We start from the raw sequence: 24,816 nt of genomic DNA, 5'->3' as shown, positions 1-24,816 counted from the left end.
GAGGTTTGCCTCGTCTCAACCATGTTGTTTCACAGACTAACCATTTACTGCTGGCTGGCAAATTTCAAAGATGTTTTTTATTAAATGGATTTTTAATCAACACTCGCAAATTAACAGATTCATTTATGAAAGCATGAAATCATAGGATTCTTTGTTTTCTAATTCCGGGGGGGGGCACGGGTGGCCCAGTCGTCTAAGGCGCCGCGATTCGCTGTGCAGAGTTTCGTCCCTTGGGCACGCCAGAAACCTATGATTGTGGGTTCGAATCCCGGTTCGCCCCGATTATGTTTCTAGGTTTGTCAGCACCATACCCGTGCTCTTGGGTTTCACCGAAGAGGTAAACGTCTGGGACCTGCATCACTTCGGGCTTTCCTCCCACATTAAGCTGACACGCCGCGATATAACTGGAATACTGTTAAAAGCGGCGTTAAACCCAACTCACTCACTCACTCACTCTAATTCCGGGGTCAAAAAATGACACACATGTTTTACCAATATGATGTTTCTTTTTTACAGCAGCATGAATTGAAAATCTTATTTGTAATGCCTACTTTGACCACCAGGTGGCGTTCCAGCCCTCGTCAACCTGCTGAACTTGAACAACGAGGAGGTACAATCGGTGGCTGCTTCTGTGCTGTGTAACATCTCCGAACAAAACGACATCCGACTGGCTCTCACCACGGCAAATGCTGGACCAATCCTCATCCAGCTTCTCAGCTCCCCGGTGGACGATATCCAATCACGAGCTGCCATTATCCTCTCCGACCTGGCTTGTGTCCAAGGCAACCAGGAAGTCATTGCACAGAATGATGGAATTCCCCCTCTGGTAAATCTCCTGGACTCCGAGTTGGAAGATGTGCTGGTGAACGCTGTGAACGCTATCCGGGTGCTGTGTGTTCGAAACCCCCCCAACCAGACAGCGGTGGCAGAGTGCGAGGGCATTGAGCCTCTTATTGAGTTCCTCTCTGTTGACTCGGGTAAGCTGGTCTTGCATGTCGCCTCGAAACCTTCAATATGTGTGAAGGTGTGTTGGTAGATAATAGTGTGATCTAGTGGATAAACATTGACACATAAAACCGACGACCCAGGTTAGACTCGCTCTCTCGCTCGCTCGCTCGCTCTCTCTCTCTCTCGCTCGCTCGCTCACTCACTCACTCACTCACTCACTCACTCACTCACTCACTCACTCACTCACCCACCCACCCACCCACCCACCCACTCACTCACTCCACTACCTTGTAGGAAATGACATACAATGAAGAATGTGACAATTGAGGAAAACATTGCCTTGTAGAGACGCTGCAAGCTGCTACTGCTGCAGCCATTGCTGCCATGACAACAGGGCATCGGGAGAACCAGGATGCCATCATGGCTGAACGAGCTGCTAAGTAAGTCTGTTGGTCCTCATTGTCATAGTTTGATATCAGAATATCCGATTTTCCCTCGTGAGAATTTGAGTTCGAACAGGTTCCCAGCAAGGCTCCATTGATGATTGTCATACAAATATGACACTGAAGTGCTTAGTTCCAAACTAAAATAACAGGTATCTAATCAACAGTTAGACTACCTCAAATTGTGGGTACATTACAGCGTGTAATACTAATACTAAAAAATATTAATAAAATATCTGGGAGTTTAAATTGTTACAGCAAAGACACATTCAGTGGTAGTATGAATTGATGGAATGTGATGTTCGGTGCAGGCCGCTGGTGGATCTGATTAAGCTCAACCGGAACGTGACAGTCCAGGTGAAGGCTGCAAGTGCTCTGGAGGCTCTGGCCGACAACAACACCGAGAGTCAGACGGAGTTCCTCGCACTGGATGCTCCTAAAGCGTTGCTCAGATTGCTTAAGGTAAGCAGCGACCTTTGTTGGCTGATGCTTTCATGATATGAGTGAGTGAATGAGTGATTTCTGCGCACTGGACGCTCCTAAAGCACTGCTCAGATTGCTTAAGGTAAGCAGCGACCTTCGTTGGTTGATGCTTTCATGATATGAGTGAGTAATTGAGTGAGTTCCTCGCACTGGACGCTCCTAAAGCACTGCTCAGATTGCTTAAGGTAAGCAGCGACCTTCGTTGGCTGATGCTTTCATGATATGAGTGAGTGAATGAGTGAGTTCCTCGCACTGGACGCTCCTAAATCACTGCTCAGATTGCTGAAGGTAAGCAGCGACCTTCGTTGGCTGATGCTTTCATGATATGAGTGAGTGAATGAGTGAGTTCTCGCACTGGACGCTCCTAAAGCACTGCTCAGATTGCTGAAGGTAAGCAGCGACCTCTGTTGGCTGATGCTATGCTATGATATGAGTGAGTGAGTGAGTTTGGTTTAATGCAGCTTTGAACAGTACATCCCAGTGTATCAGCTTGATGTGGGATGAAAGCCTGAAGTGGTACAGGTCTCAGACATTTACCACTGGTGAAACACATGATTACGGGTATGGTGCTGACAAACCTAGAAACATAATCAGGGAGTCTGAGACACCTGTGCCCTTTCATGATAAACACAGAATGCCTGGAGCAACCTGCCCCTGAGGATTCTGAGTTGCATAAGTCCCCACCAACCTAAGCTTGTCCTAAGACTTAATTAATGGATTGGGTGTCAGGCAAGGTGACATGGTCGATAGGGTGTTATTATGACACTTAGTACCAATTACTTGATTATTTGAAGGTCATAGTCACATAACTGAAATATTGCAGAGCTGACAAAAACAAAACAAACAGCCTCCAGACTGAAAACATCACTACCGATGCCATGGACATTTTCTATGATAAATATTTACCTGAGAAGGAAGGATTTTATAGGTGAAAGTAGGAAAGCAACTCACTGATAAAATAAGTTTCTAATTGTCCAAACATGGAGAATATTGCAAGCAGATTAAATTTATTTTGTCGGTTGTTGTCAGAGTATTCACATGGTGTCATGCTTTATGTTGCAGAACATCAACATAGAGGTCCGGGAGCAGGGAGCCTGTGCCTTGTGGGCGCTGGCCGGACACACCAAGACTCAGCAGAAAAACATCGCACAGCGGATGGGCATCCCGCACATCATCCAGATGCTCCTGGAACCCACAGAGAAACTGCTCTATGTTGGTAGGTACAGAGAGTCAGCTATCTCTAGTATCTCTACCAGTCCCAGACAAATTCTGTGATAGAATTATCAAAATACTATCCCAAAATTTTGCGGTGAAAACGTTACCATTTTCCTTTAAAAAATTGATACGGTTCATTTTCATACTTAAAATAAATTATGTATAGATGTAAACATAGTTTATGTAGTCATAATACCGCAAGAACGTTTAAAAGGAAAATTAATTATTTCAAATTTCGTCTTATTGTAGGATTCATATTTTGTATGTTTGAATTGCATGTTAAATGTTTAGGTATTGTTTGAATGCAAACTTTGAAAGAAAAGCTTTAAAATAATGAAAATTAGTGTATTGATTGATCAAAAAGGGCAATTCCGAGATTTTTCTGCAATTCTGCAGAATGTTATATTTTGAGGCTGCACTACAGGTTGTATATGATTCCCTGTTGATGGTAGCTGTATGATGACATATTCCCCACAGGTTGTATATGATTCCCTGTTGATGGTAGCTGTGTGATGACATATTCCCCTCAGGTTGTATGTGGTTCCCTGTTGATGGTAGCTGTATGATGACATATTCCCCACAGGTTGTATGTAGTTCTCTGTTGATGGTAGCTGTATGATGACATATTCCCCTCAGGTTGTATGTGGTTCCCTGTTGATGGTAGCTGTATGATGACATATTCCCCACAGGTTGTATGTAGTTCTCTGTTGATGGTAGCTGTATGATGACATATTCCCCTCAGGTTGTATGTGGTTCCCTGTTGATGGTAGCTGTATGATGACATATTCCCCTCAGGTTGTATGTGGTTCCCTGTTGATGGTAGCTGTATGATGACATATTCCCCACAGGTTGTATGTGGTTCCCTGTTGATGGTAGCTGTATGATGACATATTCCCCACAGGTTGTATGTGGTTCCCTGTTGATGGTAGCTGTATGATGACATATTCCCCTCAGGTTGTATGTGGTTCCCTGTTGATGGTAGCTGTATGATGACATATATTCCCCTCAGGTTGTATGACGTCTATTGCTCTGGGGCGGGAGAGTATGGAGAATCAGAACGCCCTAGCGAAGGCTGATGCTTTCCAGCAACTTGTCCGTCTGCTGCGTTCCAACAAGACGTCTGACCGGGTGCTGCTGATGGTGATCAAGGTGCTGGGAACGCTCTGTGTTGGTGAGCACTGCAAAGTTTGTTTATTTTTTTGAAAGATGGTCTTGACTTTGCAAATATTGAGGATAACAGTAGACCTGAATCAGTTTACTCTTCTAACTGACATTTAGTCGTTTGAATGTAGATTTGATACCTGTAAATAAATTTGAAACTGAATTTGTCTGCACATTTCTGAAAAATGTACAGGTTTTGAGTTAGAGTTTGAATCAGTATTTTAAATGTCTACTAATTGGCTTTGTGAAAGAAGTGCTTTAAAATAGATATCTTCTTTCGCAGCAGTCATGAACAAAATGATTTAACATATTTTTTACACTGCTGACATACCAATCAGATTGCTGGAGTCTAAAAGGTCATGATAAACTTGATGTTCTAACTGTGTATGTTAACATCAAACACTGCTTCACACATGGCACTGGACATTGTGCTAGACCTGGACAGGAAATGACGTCCAGATGGTAGATCCTAGTGACGACTGTAATATCCTAGACGTTCTGGTACAACTGGTTTTGGTGCGTGTTGGTAAAGATACCGAAACTAGAATATCTTGTGATCATTCTAATACAGATTGTGTATTGAGCAACTCTCTTTTCCAGAGAAAATATATTCTATGCAATGGGTGTCAAAATATTGATTCCTAGAGCTATGGGTATCATAGCTGAGAGCTGCGATGGGATCGGATATTGAAGACATGACCGTACATCTTGTTTTCAGTGTCAGACCCATTGGGCTCTCGGCTATTTGTATCATGGCCTAAAAAGATAGTAAAGGAGGCCCACTGTACAGCTATTGTGCCCTCCCTGTCTCTGGGGACCCGTGAAGATTCCGGGGTAGAATAGGTCTTCAGGAACCCATGCTTGCTGTAAAGGGGACTATGTTTGTCGTAAAAGGTGACTAACGGGATCGGGTGGTCAGGCTCGCTGACTTGGTTGATGCATGTCATCGATCCCAATTGCGTGGATCGATGCGAATGATATTAATCACTGGATTGTCTGGTCCACACTCGATTATTTACAGACCGCCGTCATATAGCTGGAATATTGCTGAGTGTGGCGTTAAACAACAAACCAACCAAGCCTGTCTACCTGTAGTTTGCTGCTGAGAGAGTGTGTCTTCATCCAACCACAGGAGGGTAGTGGTTAGCCTGGTGGTAAAAGCATTAGGTCAGGTTTAGTTCCTCACCATGAGTGAAGCTCATTTCTTGTAGCCCCCACCCCCTGCTGGAATATTACTGGGATATTGCTAAGTATTGGAGAAAACACACTTACGAGGTTTTGGTAGACAGAGCATGCCCTGGGGAGAGGGAAAAACCAAGGGGGCAACCCCCAGGGCATGCTCTGTCTACCAAAACCGAGGGAATGTGTTTTTCCATGCTTATAAACAGAAAAAAGAAACTTAAAACAACATTTATCAACATTTTTATGTTTCGAACATACTTTCCATGAACCTTAGGAAACGGGCATAAAAAATCTGTTGCTGGCGTACGGATCTTGAAAAGGACATTCTAAAATCCAGTGAGGCTTATCAACACCTCTGTAGCCTCGTGGTACACTCACTGGGCTACAGATATGAAGGTTGCGAGGTCCATCCTCTGGAATATAAAGAAAACATTTGTCGGAAGTTACATTAATAAAATACCCAGGACATTATATAATATCCCTGGGATATTACAGCAAATATGACTTGAATATCCTATAAAATCCCTTGGGATATTATATAAAATCCCAGGGACATTACAACGTCCCTGTTTATGAGATTTAACCCGACTGGAAAGTAAAACCTCACAATAGGTTTTAATGCCTATAGAAAGAAGTCTCTTACTTAATAGCGATCCCAATGAATAGGTTTATAAAAGCGGTGTAAAACCTTACTCACTCAACCACAGGAAGTGGAATGTTTGATCGTTGGTTGTTTGATTGTTGTTTGATTTGTTGTGTGATTGTAGGCACAACTTCTATATACCAAATGCATGCTCATGTCTCAGCTTATGCTATATACTATATAACTGTATATAACTGTATATAACTATATCAGAACTTTATTCCAGAATGTTTTTAAAAATGTTGAAATGTTAGCCAATAAGTTCTGTTTAAGAAATTTCACTGTGTTAAGTATTTGCCGCCTCCATGAAGCAAAACCTGTAGATTACGTCTTTAAACAATTCTGTCAAATACTTGGGAACACTGATAATTGTTTTGCCTCTATTCAAACTAATTCTTATTCTCACATAATTTGAGGTCTGTGTGGTAGCCCAGTGGGTAATGTGTTCATATGTCATGCTGAAGTCCAGGGTCCACTTGCACAAAGTGATCTTAGCGCTAAGACTACCGTAAGCCTATGTTAAAGTATGGGAGTTACAATCATCTTAGCGCTAAGATCGCTTTGTGCAAGTGGACCCTGGTGTCACATCCCAGGATTATTGCTAATGGCTGTGTAAACCCATCTTCCCAAGGCAAGGGAGTTAACTGACTATAAGTCCTATTTCCAGCCTTGCTGAACTTGGCCGGAATTAGGAAGATATATTTTGGCTAGCTTAGCCTATGCATCAAAATCGCATAATGAAATCAACATCTTGGATCCATTCCACAGAACGATCATATCACTAAGTCTGTTGTAAGCCCATGTTAAAGAATTGGAGTTACCATGGTCACGATCATCTTAGCGCTACGATTGATTTGTGGAACGGGCCCTGGTTCATTAACAATATGGCAACTGCCATTCAGATATCCGTTGATTACAGGATTTACAGAGCAAATCTTTTCATGTATTTAATCAACATGCTCAAGTGATTTGATGCGCTTTGCGAGGTAAGACCTGTTTTATTACAATAATAGCCACTGGTGACACTAAGATCAAGCCCTGAAATTCAAGCCAAGTTCGGCAAGGGTGGAAACTTGACTTTTACAGTCAGTTGACTCCCTTGCCTCACTAAGTCACTCACTCACAAGTCTATGGTGTGAAGACTTTTATATAAACTGATTATATGCTATGAAAGCATGTATATATACATCATTTTTTTCAGTGGATTCTCCGGAAATTTGGGGTAGAGCTTAAGTTTTGTCAAGCTATGAGAAGTTTAAAGAATTAGCTCTAAATATAGCTGATTTTTGTTTATGCTCAAAGGCATGACTTGTATCTATTATTCAAGTTTTAGTCTAACAACTCATGCATCGTTCATCATTAGTTTTAGTTTTGAATGAATCACGTAATATTGTCTTGCACATGTATACCGCACAATTGAAATGAATGTCAGGTGCGAATAGGAAATCAGCATATCATATTCTGCGTAATATCTCCTTACCATGAATAATAGGTAACTGCACATTTATATTTTGTTACGCAATAAGCATGTGTAGGTGAGAGATCTCATGCCAATGGCTGGTTTGGCCTTCCAGCAGGGGAGACTACTCTGTGTATGCAGAGGTATGCTCAGCTGCAATCTCATTAAAATCAGATCTTAGTTCTCGCTATCGCTAAACAAAGATCTGAGGACATCCCATTACGGGTCACATCAGAACGACCTTTCATCCGACCAATCAAAGTGTCGCTTACTAGATCATGAAAGTGACAGTAGGAATGTGTTTTCTAATCATGCAACCTTGAAAACGTTAACGGGGTATTCGAAACGACATTTACGTCCCATACGACTGATTCCGTCAAAATTATTGTCTATCTCTCACTTCCGTGGGATAAACATTTAAACAGAGGAGGCGTTGCACAGTACGTGGGAAGGACTGCCATACAATCGCAACCATTTATTAGACATTCCGGAATGTTCGTTTGTTCAGTTTTCCAAATTTTAATCGAGAACTGTATCAACATATTTTTCAAGCGTAGTCTGAAATGGAAGTCGCCAGGTTGAAACGAGTGCCGTAAAGCTCGAGGAAGCTGCTTTCTAATTGGCTGATGTCGACTTCTTGTTAGTTGTGTCAGTGGTCGGTCAAAGTTCGCGAAAGGTCGTTCTGATGTGACCCATAATGGGATGTTCTCAGATCTTTGTTTAGCGGCAGCGAGAACTAAGATCTGATTTTAATGAGATTGGCTCAGCTGTTATTTGTATTCAATGTTAAGTTTAAGGTATTTACCGTTTCAAGGCTGATGGCACCATGCAGCTGTAGGTGGGAGCGCGTAGTGCACATGTATGCCGATTCTCCTTATTTATCAGGAAGTATGTGATAAACAGAGTATGTTGTGTAAGTGTTATATCGCCATATCACACGCACAGCTTCCTCATATGCCCCCTGGGGATTCCAGGTCTCCAGAGCATCATGCACGTTAGAGGATCAGGGGTTGCTGATCAGAGTCTGTGACTTGGCTGATTTTATGATCATTCCCGACATCGTGATCGGTGCTCATGTTTTCAACCACTTGTTTGCCTAGCCCGGAATTATTAAAAGGCCTCCACAATATAGCTGAAATATTGCTGACTTCAGGATTAATCATTGTTTATTAAAATAGGAAGTGTGATGACAATAATCAACACATATTCTTTTTATCAAATACTTACAGTTACAATAGAAATATCAATTCACTAACTTGTGCAGCAAAGAACCAGATTTGAGATCTGTGCGCAGTTTTGAGATCTGTGCGCAGTTTTGAAGTTAAGCTAGATAGAGTAGCATGCTGCAGACCTTGATGATGTGTAATCAGCTATTGCTGGCAATGGGGAATATGTTCAAGTGACTGCCGCGTGTTATGACCTATATACACTATGCCCTAGTTGGTCAGCGCGTAGTGCATGTATACCATAATGGAACACAACATGTTATTAATAAGTTCATTCATGTTATGAAATTCATCAACATGTTAGTTTGAAAGATTATAAATTTTTTCCAGACAGTAACAGTTTTTTTGGTCCTATGTTGTAATAAATGTTGATTGATGTATGTCATTATGTAGGTAGATAAGTTTATAACTGTAAAAGACACAACGAAAGGCATATATTTCAGAATCAGAGATAATTTTTTAATAATAAATAGATATTACAAGTATTTTAAGATACAACGCTCATGTATGCCTCTATAGATATTGTTCTTATGACTCGACGTAGTCTACGTTTATTAAGTCAGCTGTTTTCTGTCCCAGGTGTGGCTAATCGCAATAATAAGCTGACACAGCGGAAAATTGCAGAGGAAGGAGGAATCCCCATCCTGGTCCAGATATTACTTTCTCCCCCCTCTGAAGAGATCCAGGTGGAAGTTGCCCACTCACTGGCTTGCGTGGTGCTCAGTAACCATGACAACCAGGAAAAGCTGCAAGAGGAGCAGGGCTTCAAGTTCGACATCCTTCTGGATTTGCTGAAGTCTAGCTTGGAGGTGAGTCCAGTTGATACATGTCGCAGTCATCTCTGTATGCACCAAGAAAAGTTGATTTCAAAGGGACGCCTTTTGCAGCTCCAGCAAATATGTTTAAAGTCATTTAAAATTTATTTTTGGTCTGCTAACATATACTATATCATGTAAATCTATCTAGCAGTTAAAAGTTACCTCTATGACGCAGAGAAAATTTCTTAATTTTGCAACTAACAGTGAAAATGGGGATTTATGGTAGGAACTGATCCACAATAATCCATGCTTGTTTCAAATCTGAAACAGTAACTTGGTTGACTGCATAGGACTTTGCTCATGATATCAATCACTGGATCGTCTAGTCCAGGATGGATTATTTACAGGCCCCAGTCATATAGCTGGAATATTGCTGAGTGGGGCATTCAACATATCAATAACTGGATAACATAATGAATTCAGAATTCCTTTTTAGGTTAATCATATTGTTTAGCATCTATTTGGATTTTAGGCAAGTTTCCAAAATAAAGTTTTAAGGCTGGAAACAAAAAAGGCTGTGGTCTGGAGGAGTTTCCCAAATTCACCCGTCATGATCTTTGGTCTGTTATGTGGGCTTCATGTGGCTTTTATGTGGGCTTCATGTGGGTTTTATGTGGGCTTCATGGTAGGTTTCATGTGGGCTTCATGTGGGTTTTATGTGGGCTTCATGGTAGGTTTCATGTGGGCTTCATGTGGGTTTTATGTGGGCTTCATGTTGGCTATTTATGGGTTTTATGTGGGCTTCATGTGGGTTTTATGTGGGCTTCGTGGTAGGTTTCATGTGGGCTTCATGTTGGCTTTTGATGGGTTTTATGTGGGCTTCGTGGTAGGTTTCATGTGGGCTTCATGTTGGCTTTTGATGGGTTTTATGTGGGCTTCATGGTAGGTTTCATGTGGGTTTTATGTGGGCTTCATGTGGGTTTTATGTGGGCTTCATGTGGGTTTTATGTGGGCTTCATGGTAGGTTTCATGTGGGCTTCATGGTAGATTTTATGTGGGCTTCATGTGGGTTTTATGTGGGCATCATGTTGGTTTCATGTAGGTTTTATGTGGGCTTCATATGGGTTTTATGTAGGCTTCATATGGGCTTCATGGTAGGTGTCATGTGGGCTTCATGGTAGGTGTCATGTGGGTTTTATGTGTGCTTCATGTGGGTTTTATGTGGGCTTCATGTGGGTTTTATGTGGGCTTCATGTTGGCTTTTTATGGGTTTTATGTGGGCTTCATGTGGGTTTTATGTGGGCTTCATGGTAGGTTTTATGTGGGCTTCATGTTGGCTTTTTATGGGTTTTATGTGGGCTTCATGTGGGTTTCATGTGGGCATCATGTTGGTTTCACTAAAGAAAACTTTCCTCCATTAGATGTTGTGTTCCAGTATTTTTTGGCCTCTAATTGATGCTGGCACATACGCTGTCCAAAAATAGAAATCAGGTCCCTATCAGACGCCAGGTCTTTAAAACCAAGATATGTTGGTTTTTAATTATGACCATTTCCTGCAAATGTACCCTTTGTGTGACTGTAGAATTTGGGATTCAGAAAAGAAGTGAGTTGTGCCACTGTGCTAGCATTAAACAGAGAAGATGCAGGACCTCTAATACATACCAGCCTCTAATTGGCACCGAGTCAATGGCTTATGCGAAATTAATAGACTCACAGGCATCTAACAGAGGAAATACAGTATGTCATATCATTGCACATGCTCAGCAGCATTGGTCTAATATAGATGGGGATTTCAATGTTTGAAAGTCTACCACTGACACCCTGACACTTTGAGTGCTTTTGTTGCCAGAATAGAAATGGCAGTTATTTTTAACTGGAGTCTACAATTAGTATTAGTTTTAATGATGTTTCTACATTCCCAGGAATTATTTGCATCAGGACACATTTTGTCTGTGTATAAATGCAGTAATTGCATCTGGTGAAACCCTGATAAAGACCTTGGCAAGGGAAGGGGAGGTAACTAAGTTTGGTCCATGTTACAGGACACTCGTCTCAAGGCAGGTATGGCGCTCACGACGTTTGCCTTCAACAACACGCCACAGCAGTTTGCCATCCGTGAGGCGGGCGGCATCAAGTACTCCGTGTTCGAACCTTTCATCAGCTCAGAGGATGAGTACTTTCAGTGTTCTGCAGCGTTCCAGGTAACCATGACAACTGTTCTGTACATGTTATTCTTCATTATTCTTCCCAAAGACGCTGAGAATTAATTGCTTGTTAACCAGCCTTGATTAGGTAGTACATTGTCTCTGTATGGAGATTCCATAGTTCAAGATCATAGTTGTCTCTTCTTGGGGACTTGCAGCAGAACAGGTCCTCAGTACCTCCTGCTTGTATCTCCTTGAGGCTTCAGGGCAGAACAGGTCCTTAGTACCTCATGCTTGTATCTCCATGAGGCTTCAGGGCAGAACAGGTCCTTAGTACCTCCTGCTTGTTTCTCCTTGAGGCTTCAGGGCAGAACAGGTCCTTAGTACCTCCTGCTTGTTTCTCCTTGAGGCTTCAGGGCAGAACAGGTCCTTAGTACCTCCTGCTTGTTTCTCCTTGGGGCTTCAGGGCAGAACAGGTCCTTAGTACCTCCTGCTTGTTTCTCCTTGGGGCTTCAGGGCAGAACAGGTCCTTAGTACCTCCTGCTTGTATCTCCTTGAGGCTTCAGGGCAGAACAGGTCCTCAGTACCTCCTGCTTGTATCTCGATGAGGCTTCAGGGCAGAACAGGTCCTTAGTACCTCCTGCTTGTTTCTCCTTGAGGCTTCAGGGCAGAACAGGTCCTTAGTACCTCCTGCTTGTTTCTCCTTGAGGCTTCAGGGCAGAACAGGTCCTTAGTACCTCCTGCTTGTTTCTCCTTGGGGCTTCAGGGCAGAACAGGTCCTTAGTACCTCCTGCTTGTTTCTCCTTGGGGCTTCAGGGCAGAACAGGTCCTTAGTACCTCCTGCTTGTATCTCCTTGAGGCTTCAGGGCAGAACAGGTCCTTAGTACCTCCTGCTTGTATCTCCATGAGGCTTCAGGGCAGAACAGGTCCTTAGTACCTCCTGCTTGTTTCTCCTTGAGGCTTCAGGGCAGAACAGGTCCTTAGTACCTCCTGCTTGTTTCTCCTTGGGGCTTCAGGGCAGAACAGGTCCTTAGTACCTCCTGCTTGTATCTCCTTGAGGCTTCAGGGCAGAACAGGTCCTTAGTACTTCCTGCTTGTATCTCCTTGAGGCTTCACGGCAGAACAGGTCCTTAGTACCTCATGCTTGTATCTCCATGAGGCTTCAGGGCAGAACAGGTCCTTAGTACCTCCTGCTTGTATCTCCATGAGGCTTCAGGGCAGAACAGGTCCTTAGTACCTCCTGCTTGTATCTCCATGAGGCTTCAGGGCAGAACAGGTCCTTAGTACCTCCTGCTTGTATCTCCATGAGGCTTCAGGGCAGAACAGGTCCTTAGTACCTCCTGCTTGTATCTCCTTGAGGCTTCAGGGCAGAACAGGTCCTCAGTACCTCCTGCTTGTATCTCCATGAGGCTTCAGGGCAGAACAGGTCCTTAGTACCTCCTGCTTGTATCTCCATGAGGCTTCAGGGCAGAACAGGTCCTTAGTACCTCCTGCTTGTATCTCCTTGAGGCTTCAGGGCAGAACAGGTCCTCAGTACCTCCTGTTTGTATCTCCATGAGGCTTCAGGGCAGAATAAGTCCTTGGTACCTCCCGCTTGTCTCCAGAGATGACTACTGTTGAGAAAGTATCGATTTTGTAGAGGATTCTTCACCAATTTAGAAATGCTTACAGAAGATCCTCTCTTCATTCAGATCGTGGTTCTGGCTCGTGTCATTGTCGATCAAGACCAAGTCCTCCTCACAGCAAGGGGGATAACTCAGTTGGTCAAGAAACTGACATCCGAGGAGGATAATACCGTGGTCATAGCAGCCAGTCTGCTGTCCAGCCTTGCGCACACACGTGCAGGGATTCCTGATGCCATGATAACCACTGGGGCCATAGAACTCCTTGTGGAACGGCTGTGGTCCAAGAATGACCTTGTCCGCAATGCCGTGGCTGTGGCCTTGGGGTACTTGACCTTCAACAAGACGGCTGCACGTGACCTCCTTTCCAAGTGTCGGCGAGATGGGATCTTGTACAAACAGCTCATGGCTAATATTGGCAACGATCCTCGCATCAGCCAGGAATTTGTTGACGACTTCAGACGGGCCAAGATTGTTGGGCTTCCCAGTCAGTGGTGAGTTGAGTTTGTTTGAGAGGTGTAAGAATATCTGCAGCTTTAATTTCATTGTTAGAAATTAATGCAACCAGGCTTTGTTAATAGTTGGTTAGAATTTAGCTGCCATTGACTGTCACAAATGGTCTAAAAGTATAAATTGCAATCACATATTTAAAAATTATTTGATGATGTTGTATTAAGAATTTGGTTGGTATGCAATACTAAATGTGAGCATATATAAGTATCAGGTATCAGTACAGTGATCGTGATGATCACCTGATAATGTTTTCTGAGATGAAAGAAAACAAGTCATTGGAAAACTTGAGTTTATGTTAGTAAATTTTGGGAGCCATGCTTTACCACGTGATATAAACGACTTAGCGCTATATTGAAGAGCGCAATAGCGAGGGAACACTGTATGTTGACATTTATTTTAGTTTATCTTTCGTTATCAATCTAAAATTTCAGAGGCCCATCATTAGCCATCATTGCATTATGACTGTACACCAAGTAATTCTCTATCTGTCTGTTTGTGCAGTCTGGACATATCAAGCATGGGTCTTCATTCCCGAGCCTCCTCACGCCCGCGGACCACTCAGTCTGCTGGGCGACACAACTCTCAAGGAGGCTACAACCGCATCAAGTCGGCTCCTCCATGCATACATCAGAGGAGGTCCGTAGTCAGCGTCGTTGCTAAACCTACAGATGAATCGGGGCGCAAATCAACACTCTCCACACGTCCATCAACCTGCTCTACCCGAGCTACAGAGAACAGTGGCAGCTTCAAAACGCAACTTGGTGCATGGAAAAACAAGAAGTAGGACCAACTCAGCCATCAACTAGAATTACCAAGGGGACTCAAAACAGTGGTAGCTTGGAAATTCAACTTCAAAGTATTGGAGATAAAACCTTGCGCGGCCATCATCTAGCATTATCCAGGGGACTCAAAACATTGGTAGCTTGGAAACTCAACTTAAAAGTATTGGAGATAAAACCTTGCGCGGCCATCATCTAGCATTACCCAGGGGACTCAAAACAGGGGTACCATTAAGACTCAATTTAGAGCTTGTAAAATATAGTAAGTCAAATCCATTTGATGTAGACTTGCGTGATAGTGATGGTGAATCTGGAGCTTGGAAGAGTAGTAAGCTTACTTGATTTTCCCCTAAGCCGACTCTGCGGATTGAGTGTAATGGTGGCTGTAGGCCTCTGCTTGGAGAGAAAGTATGCTGTGAATACTGCTTGTACTCTCCCTTCCGTGTTCATGTGACTGAGGACATTGGTAAAATAACTGTCACTGTGGAACTTATGTTCAAATGATTTAGATAGATGGACCCACAGTTCCTTCATTATGGCGACATCTCGATAAGTATATGGAGTGTGTGTCCCTGATTACCTGCTGGTTCCTGACACAGAATGGAAGTCTATCAGTCTGCGGCCGTGCTCTATGTCTCCAGGTGGATAGCGTGTCCTGTGTCACATGATTAGTAACAGTTTGAATTGTGGATGATCTCGCTGACCAGAATATGACAATTCTGCTCCGCTATCAGCCAGCTGAGAGAACAGTGATGGCGTCATGATGGAGAGCATGACATTCAAGATGGTGTGAGGGTCTGGCAGACAAGAACTATAGAAAGTTAGTAATAACTGAAAAAAGATAATTTTAGCTGAGATGTTGGTGAATCGGTTAACTGTGGGCACCACAAACTAGACTGTCCTGGGTTCATCCAGGTTGTGCATACTGGAGTAAGTCACACCTCCTACAGTCTTGTTAATGAGAACTGTAATAATCAGTTAGGCTGCGGTGTTTATGAAGAAACCAGGGTATAACTGAACACTCAGTGCTTGCTCATATCCAGGTCCACTTGGCCAACTGTGAAGGTATATATGCAGCAAACCTAACCATTCATGGCACATGAGTGGTTATGAATATGTTATGCACCAGTAAAACATTTGTGTTCTTATCAAGTCTGGAATATCATGAAATATTTCCTACATCTTATTGGAGCTGTTGCTTAGTAAACCCGTTAATGATGTGTTTTTATTTAAGCATTGTGGAGACTTTGTTAAAATCTGCTACTGATTGTCGGTCTTAGAAACCTTTGTTCTGAGATAACAAGACTATTCTTTATTCTTAGATATCGAGACTTGTTTATTCTCATACAGCGAGACTATTGTTTATTCTCAGATAGCGGGACTATTATTTATTCTCAGATAGCGAGACGATTGTTTATTCTCAGATAACGAGACTATTGTTTATTCTTAGAAAACAAGAGTCCTGCATTACTGCTTTAGAAACTAGTCAAGAGATTTTGATCTGGTCTTATATTGTTTTCATGTAGTTTCTCAATTTTTATGAGCAACAATTTACATTATTACCAAGTTCTTAGAATGTATGATTTTTAGTGTTTTACAGCATGGGTAAGCATTAAGTATTTACTGGTATCCTAAGTCTGTGATATCATCTGTATTCAGCAGGATCTGAAGCTGTTTGTGAGAAACTGTTATTGGTATGTGCATGATGCTTGAAGAAGCTGCTTCATCCCAGGGTTCTCAAGTATGTAACATCTATGAGGCTGCCAACCCCCTTCTGATACACACGATTCTGGGGTTGATGTAGAGAATAGTCAACACTGTGGTATACGGGATGCAAGTGAAATCATAGTTGGTTAGAAGATTCATCATTTAAACAAAATGATGGTGTACATAAAGGATTCCTTTATATATTTTATTTTTCGATTTTTTTCCCCGGTAATTTTGATTGAAATTGCCCCCTTTTATGACCCAGGAATGTGAACTGTATGTTTTGGTTTAGCCTTTGTAGGGTGGATTCTGACATGTCCTTTTGAGATCTGGTAAGAAGTGTTCGGGAATCAGGGTGAGCAAGGGGCGGTCGGGTAGCATTGTGGTTAAAGCGTTCGCTTGTCACACCGAAGACCCGGGTTTGATTCCCGACATGGGTACAATGTGTGAAACCAATTTCTGGTGTCCCCCACCGTGATATTGCTGGAATATTGCTAAAAGTGGCGTAAAACCATACTCACTCACTCACTCAGGGTGAGCAAATTAGACACTGAAAAGACTCTGAAATGAATGTGAGATGAAACTGAACAATTCTTTTCAGTGTCAATATTTGTAGGCCATAATATTGTCACAAGTCCTCTGTCCTATCTTGTACAGACAAATAGAACAACTGCAGGATTTACATGCTCCCCAAGGGTCAAGGAGATGTCACTGGTAGTCTTGGTAGTGCTATCTAAGAGTATTAACTTTTTCTCCAGAGACTATTTAGGAATCCGAACTGTGGGGACTTACAGAACAGATCTCCAGCCCCATGCTGACAAATTCTTCAATGGTGCCTTCCATGTTATTTGGCCGCCCTTTTATCTTGGAGAACCCTGACACCATATTTGAGATTTGTGGTGTTGTTCAAGATTACCATGGTTTTTATGATGTGAAATATGTGATTACCGTATTCAATGTAATAAGCGCCCACGTCGAGATTTGCTAATATATTGGCTAGTGAACAATCCCAATTCACACCCCTTCCGACCCCTATTCGCATATAATACGCACCGCTTCCTTCCCCTATTCTCGTATAATTATGCACTCGTGTGTTATATGCACCCTTTATTATTGGCAATTAAATTCTGGAAAAATATATCTGTCGTACATAAACATTTCAGGCTGTCAGCATAAACCACAAAATTTATCTTGCAACTCCAAAATAATACTCTAATAAGAGCCCCCTATTTCTAATTTTGAGAGCGCCCTGGGCACTTATTACGTCGAATACGGTATGTGTTATTTAGGCGGTAAACATACTGTGTTTTTTGTGACAACTCCACATAACAAACACTGTCAGTCTTTAGAACAGTTTATATACTTCATAATGTTTGCGTGTACATTTGCTGATCACCGGAATGATCGCCATGCTGTTACAAGAGGGAGCATACATTGTATAAGAATGTTCGATGTACATTAGGGAGCGAGATCTATTACACTTTTCAAATTTGAAATTGTATCATTGTAGATTCAGTTCCCCTTATTTTAATTGAGAACTGAGTGCTTTAGCCTTTGTGTGAAGGCATGTTCGTTTTGAGGTATCAAATTGAATTAGATACCTGATTCAAGCATTTTTCAGTGTCATGGTAGAATTACTTATGAACAGAATCATGAAGACTATCACACTGCTTGTGGATCAGTATCACTGTCACTGAATTCATAAGAGGTAGTCATCAAGCATTCATACCAAGTGCTGCTTAATCTCAAAATGAGGCTTACATTATCATTCTACTTTTAGCATCAACATGTTTTTCTACATCTGAGTCGAAACTTGTAGTTATGACATTGGTGGAGAAAGGGGATTCCCCTGTGACAAATTTAGGTCATGTGTTACATTATGTCTTCCAGCCTTTGGGTATCGCTTGATGGCTTCCTTTAATGATTCATGGGTATGTGTGGCCAAAGGCAGTGCAATATTCTTTGCAGAGTTGTGCCCCCATGGTGCCAGGATCTGTATGTGATGAGTTTGAATCCGATTTCTCCCTTTGTTTATCAGCACCGTACCTATGCATGTGGGTTTAACAAAATGGTAGTCATCTGTGAACTGTATCACTTTGGCTTAGCGTCCACATTAGGCTGACATGTCTTGATATTACTGAAACACTGAGCTGCATTAAATCCACTGTGACTCCAGTCGATGCTGCAGCAGCAGCAGGTTTTATATCAATGGCTGTTTCTGTTTATGCAACAAATGCTGGACACGAGAGTCATGTTTCGAGTTGTTTTGTTATTTGTGAAATAGTTGAATCAGTGTCCTATTTATCATGTTTGTACATTATGTATATTCCTGTCCATTGTCTTAATGGCAAACCATGCATGTACTGGTAAGCCAGGATCAGGGTTCACTCTAGGAATTTTCTAACATGGGCCCTTTAATGTGAAAATTTCAAATATTCCAGAGGTACATACAGCGCAATGTTAAAATGCCCCATTGTATTTGAAAATGTGGGCCTTTTTTCAAATTTAGGGGCTAAAAGCACAAGGCCCCACCATAGAATTATCCCTGCAGGATAGATTAAACCAATTCACAAAACGCGTTTGCGACAAGTAGGAGGTACACAGAATTTGGGCAACATATTTGGTTTGTTACAGGTAGAGAGGTTGTATGCATGTTGTGCACGTGCAGGTCATGACGATGAAATTGACTACGCTCCCATGGACACACGTGTTGCTCACAAGACTATTAAGAATAATAGATACCAGAATTCTCTTAAAGTTGTTTGGTAGAAGTTAATTACAAACAAAAAGACATGTCCTAGCTAGGTAAGCATGGCCAAATCAAACATTCTCAGGCTCGAGAATTGGCCTATAATGTGATAAATTACATGGAGAAAGAATGTACAACTAAATCTCAAGCATGGTCTAAAGCTAGCATTGCCACTGGTCTGTCTGTATCTATGCTAAAGGGCATCAGAATGTGAAGACTAGTGGTATGAGTATCCAGTTATCTCAATATAGATCCATCTGGCAATAATATATTTTCAGTATGCTGAAACCCCATAAACAATCACATGGTTTAATAATTGAGTATGCCTTTGAGTCAACTATCACTATGTTAAGGTTTCAACCTTCACAATCATTTGATGAATGACATGACACTATTCATTATTGCGCCCTGGGGTTAAAAAAGTACATTGTATCCATTTTTACCGCAAATTAATTCATTTAATTGTCACGATACTTCTCAATTTTTGTTATCTATACAAATTTGCTGTTTCCGTTTTCACAGTCATCGGGTACCTCACATCCGCAGGTACTATCTTTTACTATTGAACTCGCTACTATTGTTAGCCGAGACAGGACACACACATATCCACCCACTACCCCTTTCTTCACAGTGGTGGGGCGGTCAGGTAGCCTAGTGGTTAAAGTGTTCGCTCGTCACGCCGAAGACACGGGTTTGATTCCCCACATGGGTACAATGTGTGAAGCCCATTTCTGGTGTCCCCTGCCGTGATATTGCTGGAATATTGCTAAAAGCAGTCATACAGGGTTAATTGTTAGGTCACAACTTATCCTGGCTTACCAGTAGATTGTTGAACATGGATACTTATATGATACTTCCTAATGCTGACCAGGTAATATTTGTAGATGGAGGAGAGATCTGATCATTATAAGATCTGAGTCGTAGTAATGTACAGTTTGAAGACATTCGCAAGTGTCAACCCAGAATGGGATTCGACCAATTTAGACAGTGTTTGTGTTTCTGAATCTATAGTCGAGGCTATTGGAATATTATGTTCACAGTCATTGTGTTTACAAGCTGTAAGTGTAGCCATTCTGACCTTGAGGTTCAGAGTGAGGTCTCCTTGTATTTCCTAGAGTATTGAAATAAGGAAATGATTGTTTTCAACTGGATGTTTGTATTGTCTTAAATTATATATTGCAATATAGTCCACATATCTGATCTCATAGAATGATATATATTATATGCTGTGTTGCCATGGTAATTCGCTATTGTGAAACATCCACAGTTTGGAATACTGGTGTTTTTGTCCAGGGCTACACAATGCCAATTTGGCACCATGACTGTCATAAGTCTAATTCAAGGTATAGGCTCAAGGTTATGATAATCTTAGCGCTAAAACTGTCATACGTCTATGTGAAAGTCTAGAGTTATGATAATCTTAGCGCTATGATTGTCGTAAGTCTATATTAAAGTATAGGGGTTGTAATCGTCTTAGTACTAAGATCACAATGTGCATAAAGGCCCAATATGGTTCTCATTTTAATTGGTGTTACTCCAAAAACAACTTAACACGACACAATGAAGTTAACCTAAACATGCCCGTAGTGCTACTCAATTTTTGAAAGGGATAGTCTGTAACATCTAGTCTCTGAAATGAACATATAGTACAGAAAAAAAGTTGTTAAATTATCTTAATAAAAATATAATAAAAAGGAGCCCAGAGACTCTCTTCATCCTGATACTGCAGTAATCTAGACTTGCCAAACATTATAGACTTGCATGGGCTGTATTTGATATTTATCAGGGTCTGTAAGTGAGACTAGGGTCCCTGGATTCAAGTACTATATAAACAGACCAATTTCTTGGAGATGTTGTCTTACAAATACTATTCGATATTTCCAAAGAATTGACACATCTTCAGCTTCTTTTCAAGTTTAAACAAACATGGTAACCATGGTAACAGAATCAGCACCAACATCCCTTTCAAAAGTTGAGGAGTGGGTAGGAAATGCTATTTTGTGATATTCGCTTAATTCATAGTTCATATTTTATACTAGAGTCCTGATGCTGACACTATCGAGTGTGAATTATTGCCTGAAGTGAAGTTGGTGCTTTTAGTGTAGTTAGGAATCCTCTGCATCAAGTCTTTATGTGTCTTGTCATTGTGTTTTGCATGAGGCTTTCATCCCTGCTTTAAATGACGTAAGTAAAGTTGTCTTAAGTTGTGAACAGTTTATACATATCCAGATAAGTTGACAAATGTGAAACTTAAATATACGCCTTTAACATGTGTCAAACTATATATACTCCACAAGCATGATACTTATGGTCAAACTATATATACTCACCGCCAAAAGAAACGCGAACCATAGAAATATATAGAGAAGTATGTACATTAAGAAGAGATGTTTCCATTGTGTACCAATTAATGACAAAACCAACAATCAGTCAAGTGTTACCACAGTGTGACTTTATTCTTATCACGATATGCTGCACGTGATTTTGAAACTTTACATGCTAATCCTGCACGAGACAAATGGTGCATCTCGAGTCGTGGATCTATGACGTCACATATGATGCGTTCATGAGCGTCGGTTCACACAACATACCAGTATGTTTGTTTGTGCATTGAACGAATCTAATATCTCTTGAGTATGAGTATGTCTTTATATATTAACCAATATGTATGGTATTCGTGTTTCTTTTGGCAGTGAGTATATGTATTTCCATATACAACAGCAGTTTTGAAAATATTTTGCTGTATTGGTTTTCTGACGAAACACGCTTGTGTTTGTTTACAAAGTGATGTCCTCATAGGAAAATAAACAAATTACATAATGGATTTGGGTTTCTGTATTTCAATATGAAGATGCCACTTTGTACTGGAAACCAAAAAAAACATGGTTTTGTTTTAAAATTAAAAAAAGGATTTGTCTCGATTAGTCTCAGAGAGCCATAACATAACTGGAATAATACTGAGTGTGGCGTTAAACCAAAAAAAATTAAAATTACTGTAAAACTAATATTAAGCATTTGAGAAATCAGCCATCTTGGATGCGAGATATTACATCTCAACTCAGTCATATTCGAAAGTAATCTCGTTTTCAAGTGATTGATGTGGCCATTCTCTACAAGCTAGTTTAAGTTTTTTATTAGAACATATTTTTAAAAATGTAATGCTATTTTCTTACTTACAATGTTGTGGTCATGAACACACTTGAATTAATGAGACGTTGTCAAGAACATGAACTAATTCTGTTGGGCCACACATTGTATATTTTTCGTTTCACGGGCCTGCTGCCCTTACTGAAAAGCAGCTGGAAAATTAAATTAAACATAAAAATATTTATTTTTATTATGTCTCCTGCTTATTATATTGACCCTCTTATACAATATCAAAATGTAACATGTAAATTCCATGTCTACACCACTGTCAGTGATTCAAGAAGCCAGCTGCAGGTTTTATGCCACAGCAGAATGACTTTCATATGATTGACATAACAGTAGCTATTTATTTTTATTTTGACCTTGTGTGGAAAAGCTGGACTAAATCCGTGAAATGTTAAATTAAGAAAGTGTGGCCTTATGGAATTAATGAGATGGTGTATAGAACATGACCGTGATTCTGTTGTGGAATCAAGGTACAAATTCTGAGAACTGGGGTCTCTTAATCTTACAACTGAGAAGCACTAATTCACTCATGCATTCTCACTGAAAAATTAATGATCCATATTTGTGAATGATGTTTCCTGTCCAGTATTATGGTATCGAGTCTACCACCTTGCGTAAGTGTTGTCCACATATCGAGTGCTGCGCCATCATAGGTGCTCCTCCCTACACTTCTCAATACCATTTTGTGGCCAGCCACTGGTCTGTCTGATCTCTGTGATACACCTCGCAACATGAACTCAAGACATGCAAGGAATCATCTCATCGAGCACAAGGTCTGGGTTTGATTCTAAATCATAAACAAGCACTACCAACCAGTGATTTGTCTGATCCAGACCATTGTGACTAGTGGTGACTTGTAATGTGTGGCAGAAAAACTTCTCCTTCAGGATGAACAGGTTTTACGGAGGTAGTCAACCAAAGACCGTCTGATGACATCTGCTACTGAAGCAGAAGAAAATGCGAACTTTGGTTAAAGTTTCTAGACTCAATTTATGTGTCAGTTTCTTTAAGTTTACAAACTTAATATGAATTTCATCTCCATTGTCTCTACAGCATTCAGTATGTTGAATACAGTTGTCCTGTTCCTCCTCCAGTATTATGATGAGCTTCATCACTAGCGGAATAAACTGGTTATAAACCTTGCAGTTTTGTATCTGTTGTTATTCTGAGCAGACAGGCAGTAGTAGATCAAACATGCACAAGCTGGTGGTCTTGGGTGATTCTTGTTTCTAGGTTTGTCACCACCACCGTGTTGACTTCATGAAGGCCATGCTTATGGACCTCATAAGCACCATGCTTATGGACTTCATAAGCACAATGCTTGTGGACTTCATAAGCACAATGCTTGTGGACTTCATAAGCACAATGCTTGTGGACTTCATAAGTTCCATGCTTGTGGACTTCATAAGTTCAATGCTCGTGGGCTTCATAAGCACCATGCTTGTGGACTTCATAAGCACCATGCTCGTGGGCTTCATAAGCACCATGCTTGTGGACCTCATAAGCACCATGCTCGTGGACTTCATAAGCACAATGCTTGTGGACTTCATAAGTTCCATGCTCATGGACCTCATAAGTTCCATGCTCGTGGACTTCATAAGTTCAATGCTCGTGGGCTTCATAAGCACCATGCTTGTGGACTTCATAAGCACCATGCTCGTGGACTTCATAAGCACCATGCTCGTGGACTTCATAAGTTCCATGCTTGTGGACTTCATAAGCACCATGCTCGTAGACTTCATAAGAAACATGTTTGTGGACTTCATAAGTACCATGCTTGTGGACTTCATAAGTACCATGCTTGTGGACTTCATAAGTACCATGCTTGTGGACTTCATAAGAACCATGCTTGTGGACTTCATAAGAACCATGCTTGTGGACTTCATAAGTACTATGCTTGTGGTCTTCATAAGCACCATGCTCGTGGACTTCATAAGAACCATGCTTGTGGACTTCATAAGTACCATGCTTGTGGTCTTCATAAGCACCATGCTTGTGGACTTCATAAGCTCCATGCTTGTGGACTTCATAAGAACCATGCTTGTGGACTTCATAAGTACCATGCTTGTGGTCTTCATAAGCACCATGCTTGTGGACTTCATAAGTTCCATGCTTGTGGACTTCATAAGCACCATGCTCGTAGACTTCATAAGCACCATGCTTGTGGACTTCATAAGTACCATGCTTGTGGACTTCATAAGCACCATGCTTGTGGACTTCATAAGCACCATGCTTGTGGACTTCATAAGCACCATGCTTGTGGACTTCATAATAAGCATTATGCTTGTGGACTTCATAAGTACCATGCTTGTGGACTTCATAAGCACCATGCTTGTGGACTTCATATGCACCATGCTTGTGGACTTCATAAGCTCCATGCTTGTGGACTTCATAAGTACCATGCTCGTAGACTTCATAAGTACCATGCTTGTGGACTTCATAAGTACCATGCTTGTGGACTTCATAAGTAGAACGATGGCGGCGCGATGAGATGTTCAGAGACATTGTTTTTAATGAGACTGATGCTATATGCTCATTGCAGCTGAAAACAACATACAGAAGACAGTGTGACCCGTGAAGATCTGGGGTAGAATAGGTCTTCATCAACCCATGTTTGCTGTAAAAAGCGAC

The 24,816-nt window shown here is 41.4% G+C and overlaps 2 protein-coding genes across 2 annotated transcripts in view; one reads left to right on the top strand and one right to left on the bottom strand.

Moving 5' to 3' along the window:
* The window catches only part of LOC124117112 (ankyrin and armadillo repeat-containing protein-like), a 47,599-nt gene extending 26,930 nt beyond the window's left edge, over window positions 1–20,669 (top strand). The window contains exons 11-19 of the mRNA XM_046478842.2: window positions 564–977; window positions 1,295–1,388; window positions 1,703–1,853; window positions 2,937–3,090; window positions 4,099–4,260; window positions 9,340–9,569; window positions 11,561–11,719; window positions 13,354–13,778; window positions 14,299–20,669. Coding sequence (XP_046334798.1) covers window positions 564–977; window positions 1,295–1,388; window positions 1,703–1,853; window positions 2,937–3,090; window positions 4,099–4,260; window positions 9,340–9,569; window positions 11,561–11,719; window positions 13,354–13,778; window positions 14,299–14,581 — 2,072 coding nt within the window. The 3' untranslated portion in view covers window positions 14,582–20,669. The remainder of the gene's footprint in view (window positions 1–563; window positions 978–1,294; window positions 1,389–1,702; window positions 1,854–2,936; window positions 3,091–4,098; window positions 4,261–9,339; window positions 9,570–11,560; window positions 11,720–13,353; window positions 13,779–14,298) is intronic.
* Window positions 20,670–22,549: 1,880 nt separating this feature from the next.
* On the bottom strand, window positions 22,550–24,450 carry LOC125376786. Its single transcript, XM_048388716.1, has 2 exons — window positions 23,683–24,450; window positions 22,550–23,466 (listed from the first exon to the last, which is right to left on the bottom strand). Exons 1-2 carry the CDS (start codon window positions 24,438–24,440, stop codon window positions 23,424–23,426), a joined length of 801 nt encoding a protein of 266 aa, XP_048244673.1. The 5' UTR covers window positions 24,441–24,450; the 3' UTR covers window positions 22,550–23,423.
* Between the last annotated feature and the right edge of the window lie 366 nt (window positions 24,451–24,816).

Source organism: Haliotis rufescens, unplaced genomic scaffold (genome assembly GCF_023055435.1).
Source record: "Haliotis rufescens isolate VD_foot unplaced genomic scaffold, xgHalRufe1.0.p SCAF_10, whole genome shotgun sequence".
In the NCBI taxonomy this organism is placed as follows: domain Eukaryota; kingdom Metazoa; phylum Mollusca; class Gastropoda; order Lepetellida; family Haliotidae; genus Haliotis; species Haliotis rufescens.
This window is presented reverse-complemented; position numbering and strand designations above follow the sequence as displayed.

Bases quoted from the DNA above. Each gene is read 5' to 3' on its own strand.
- LOC125376786 (XM_048388716.1), bottom strand. From the start codon at position 24,440: ATGGTGCTTATGAAGTCCACAAGCATGGTGCTTATGAAGTCCACAAGC. The intron at 23,467-23,682 runs GTCCACAAGCAT...GGTGCTTATGAG, and splicing joins ACGAGCATGGTGCTTATGAG to GTCCATAAGCATGGCCTTCA.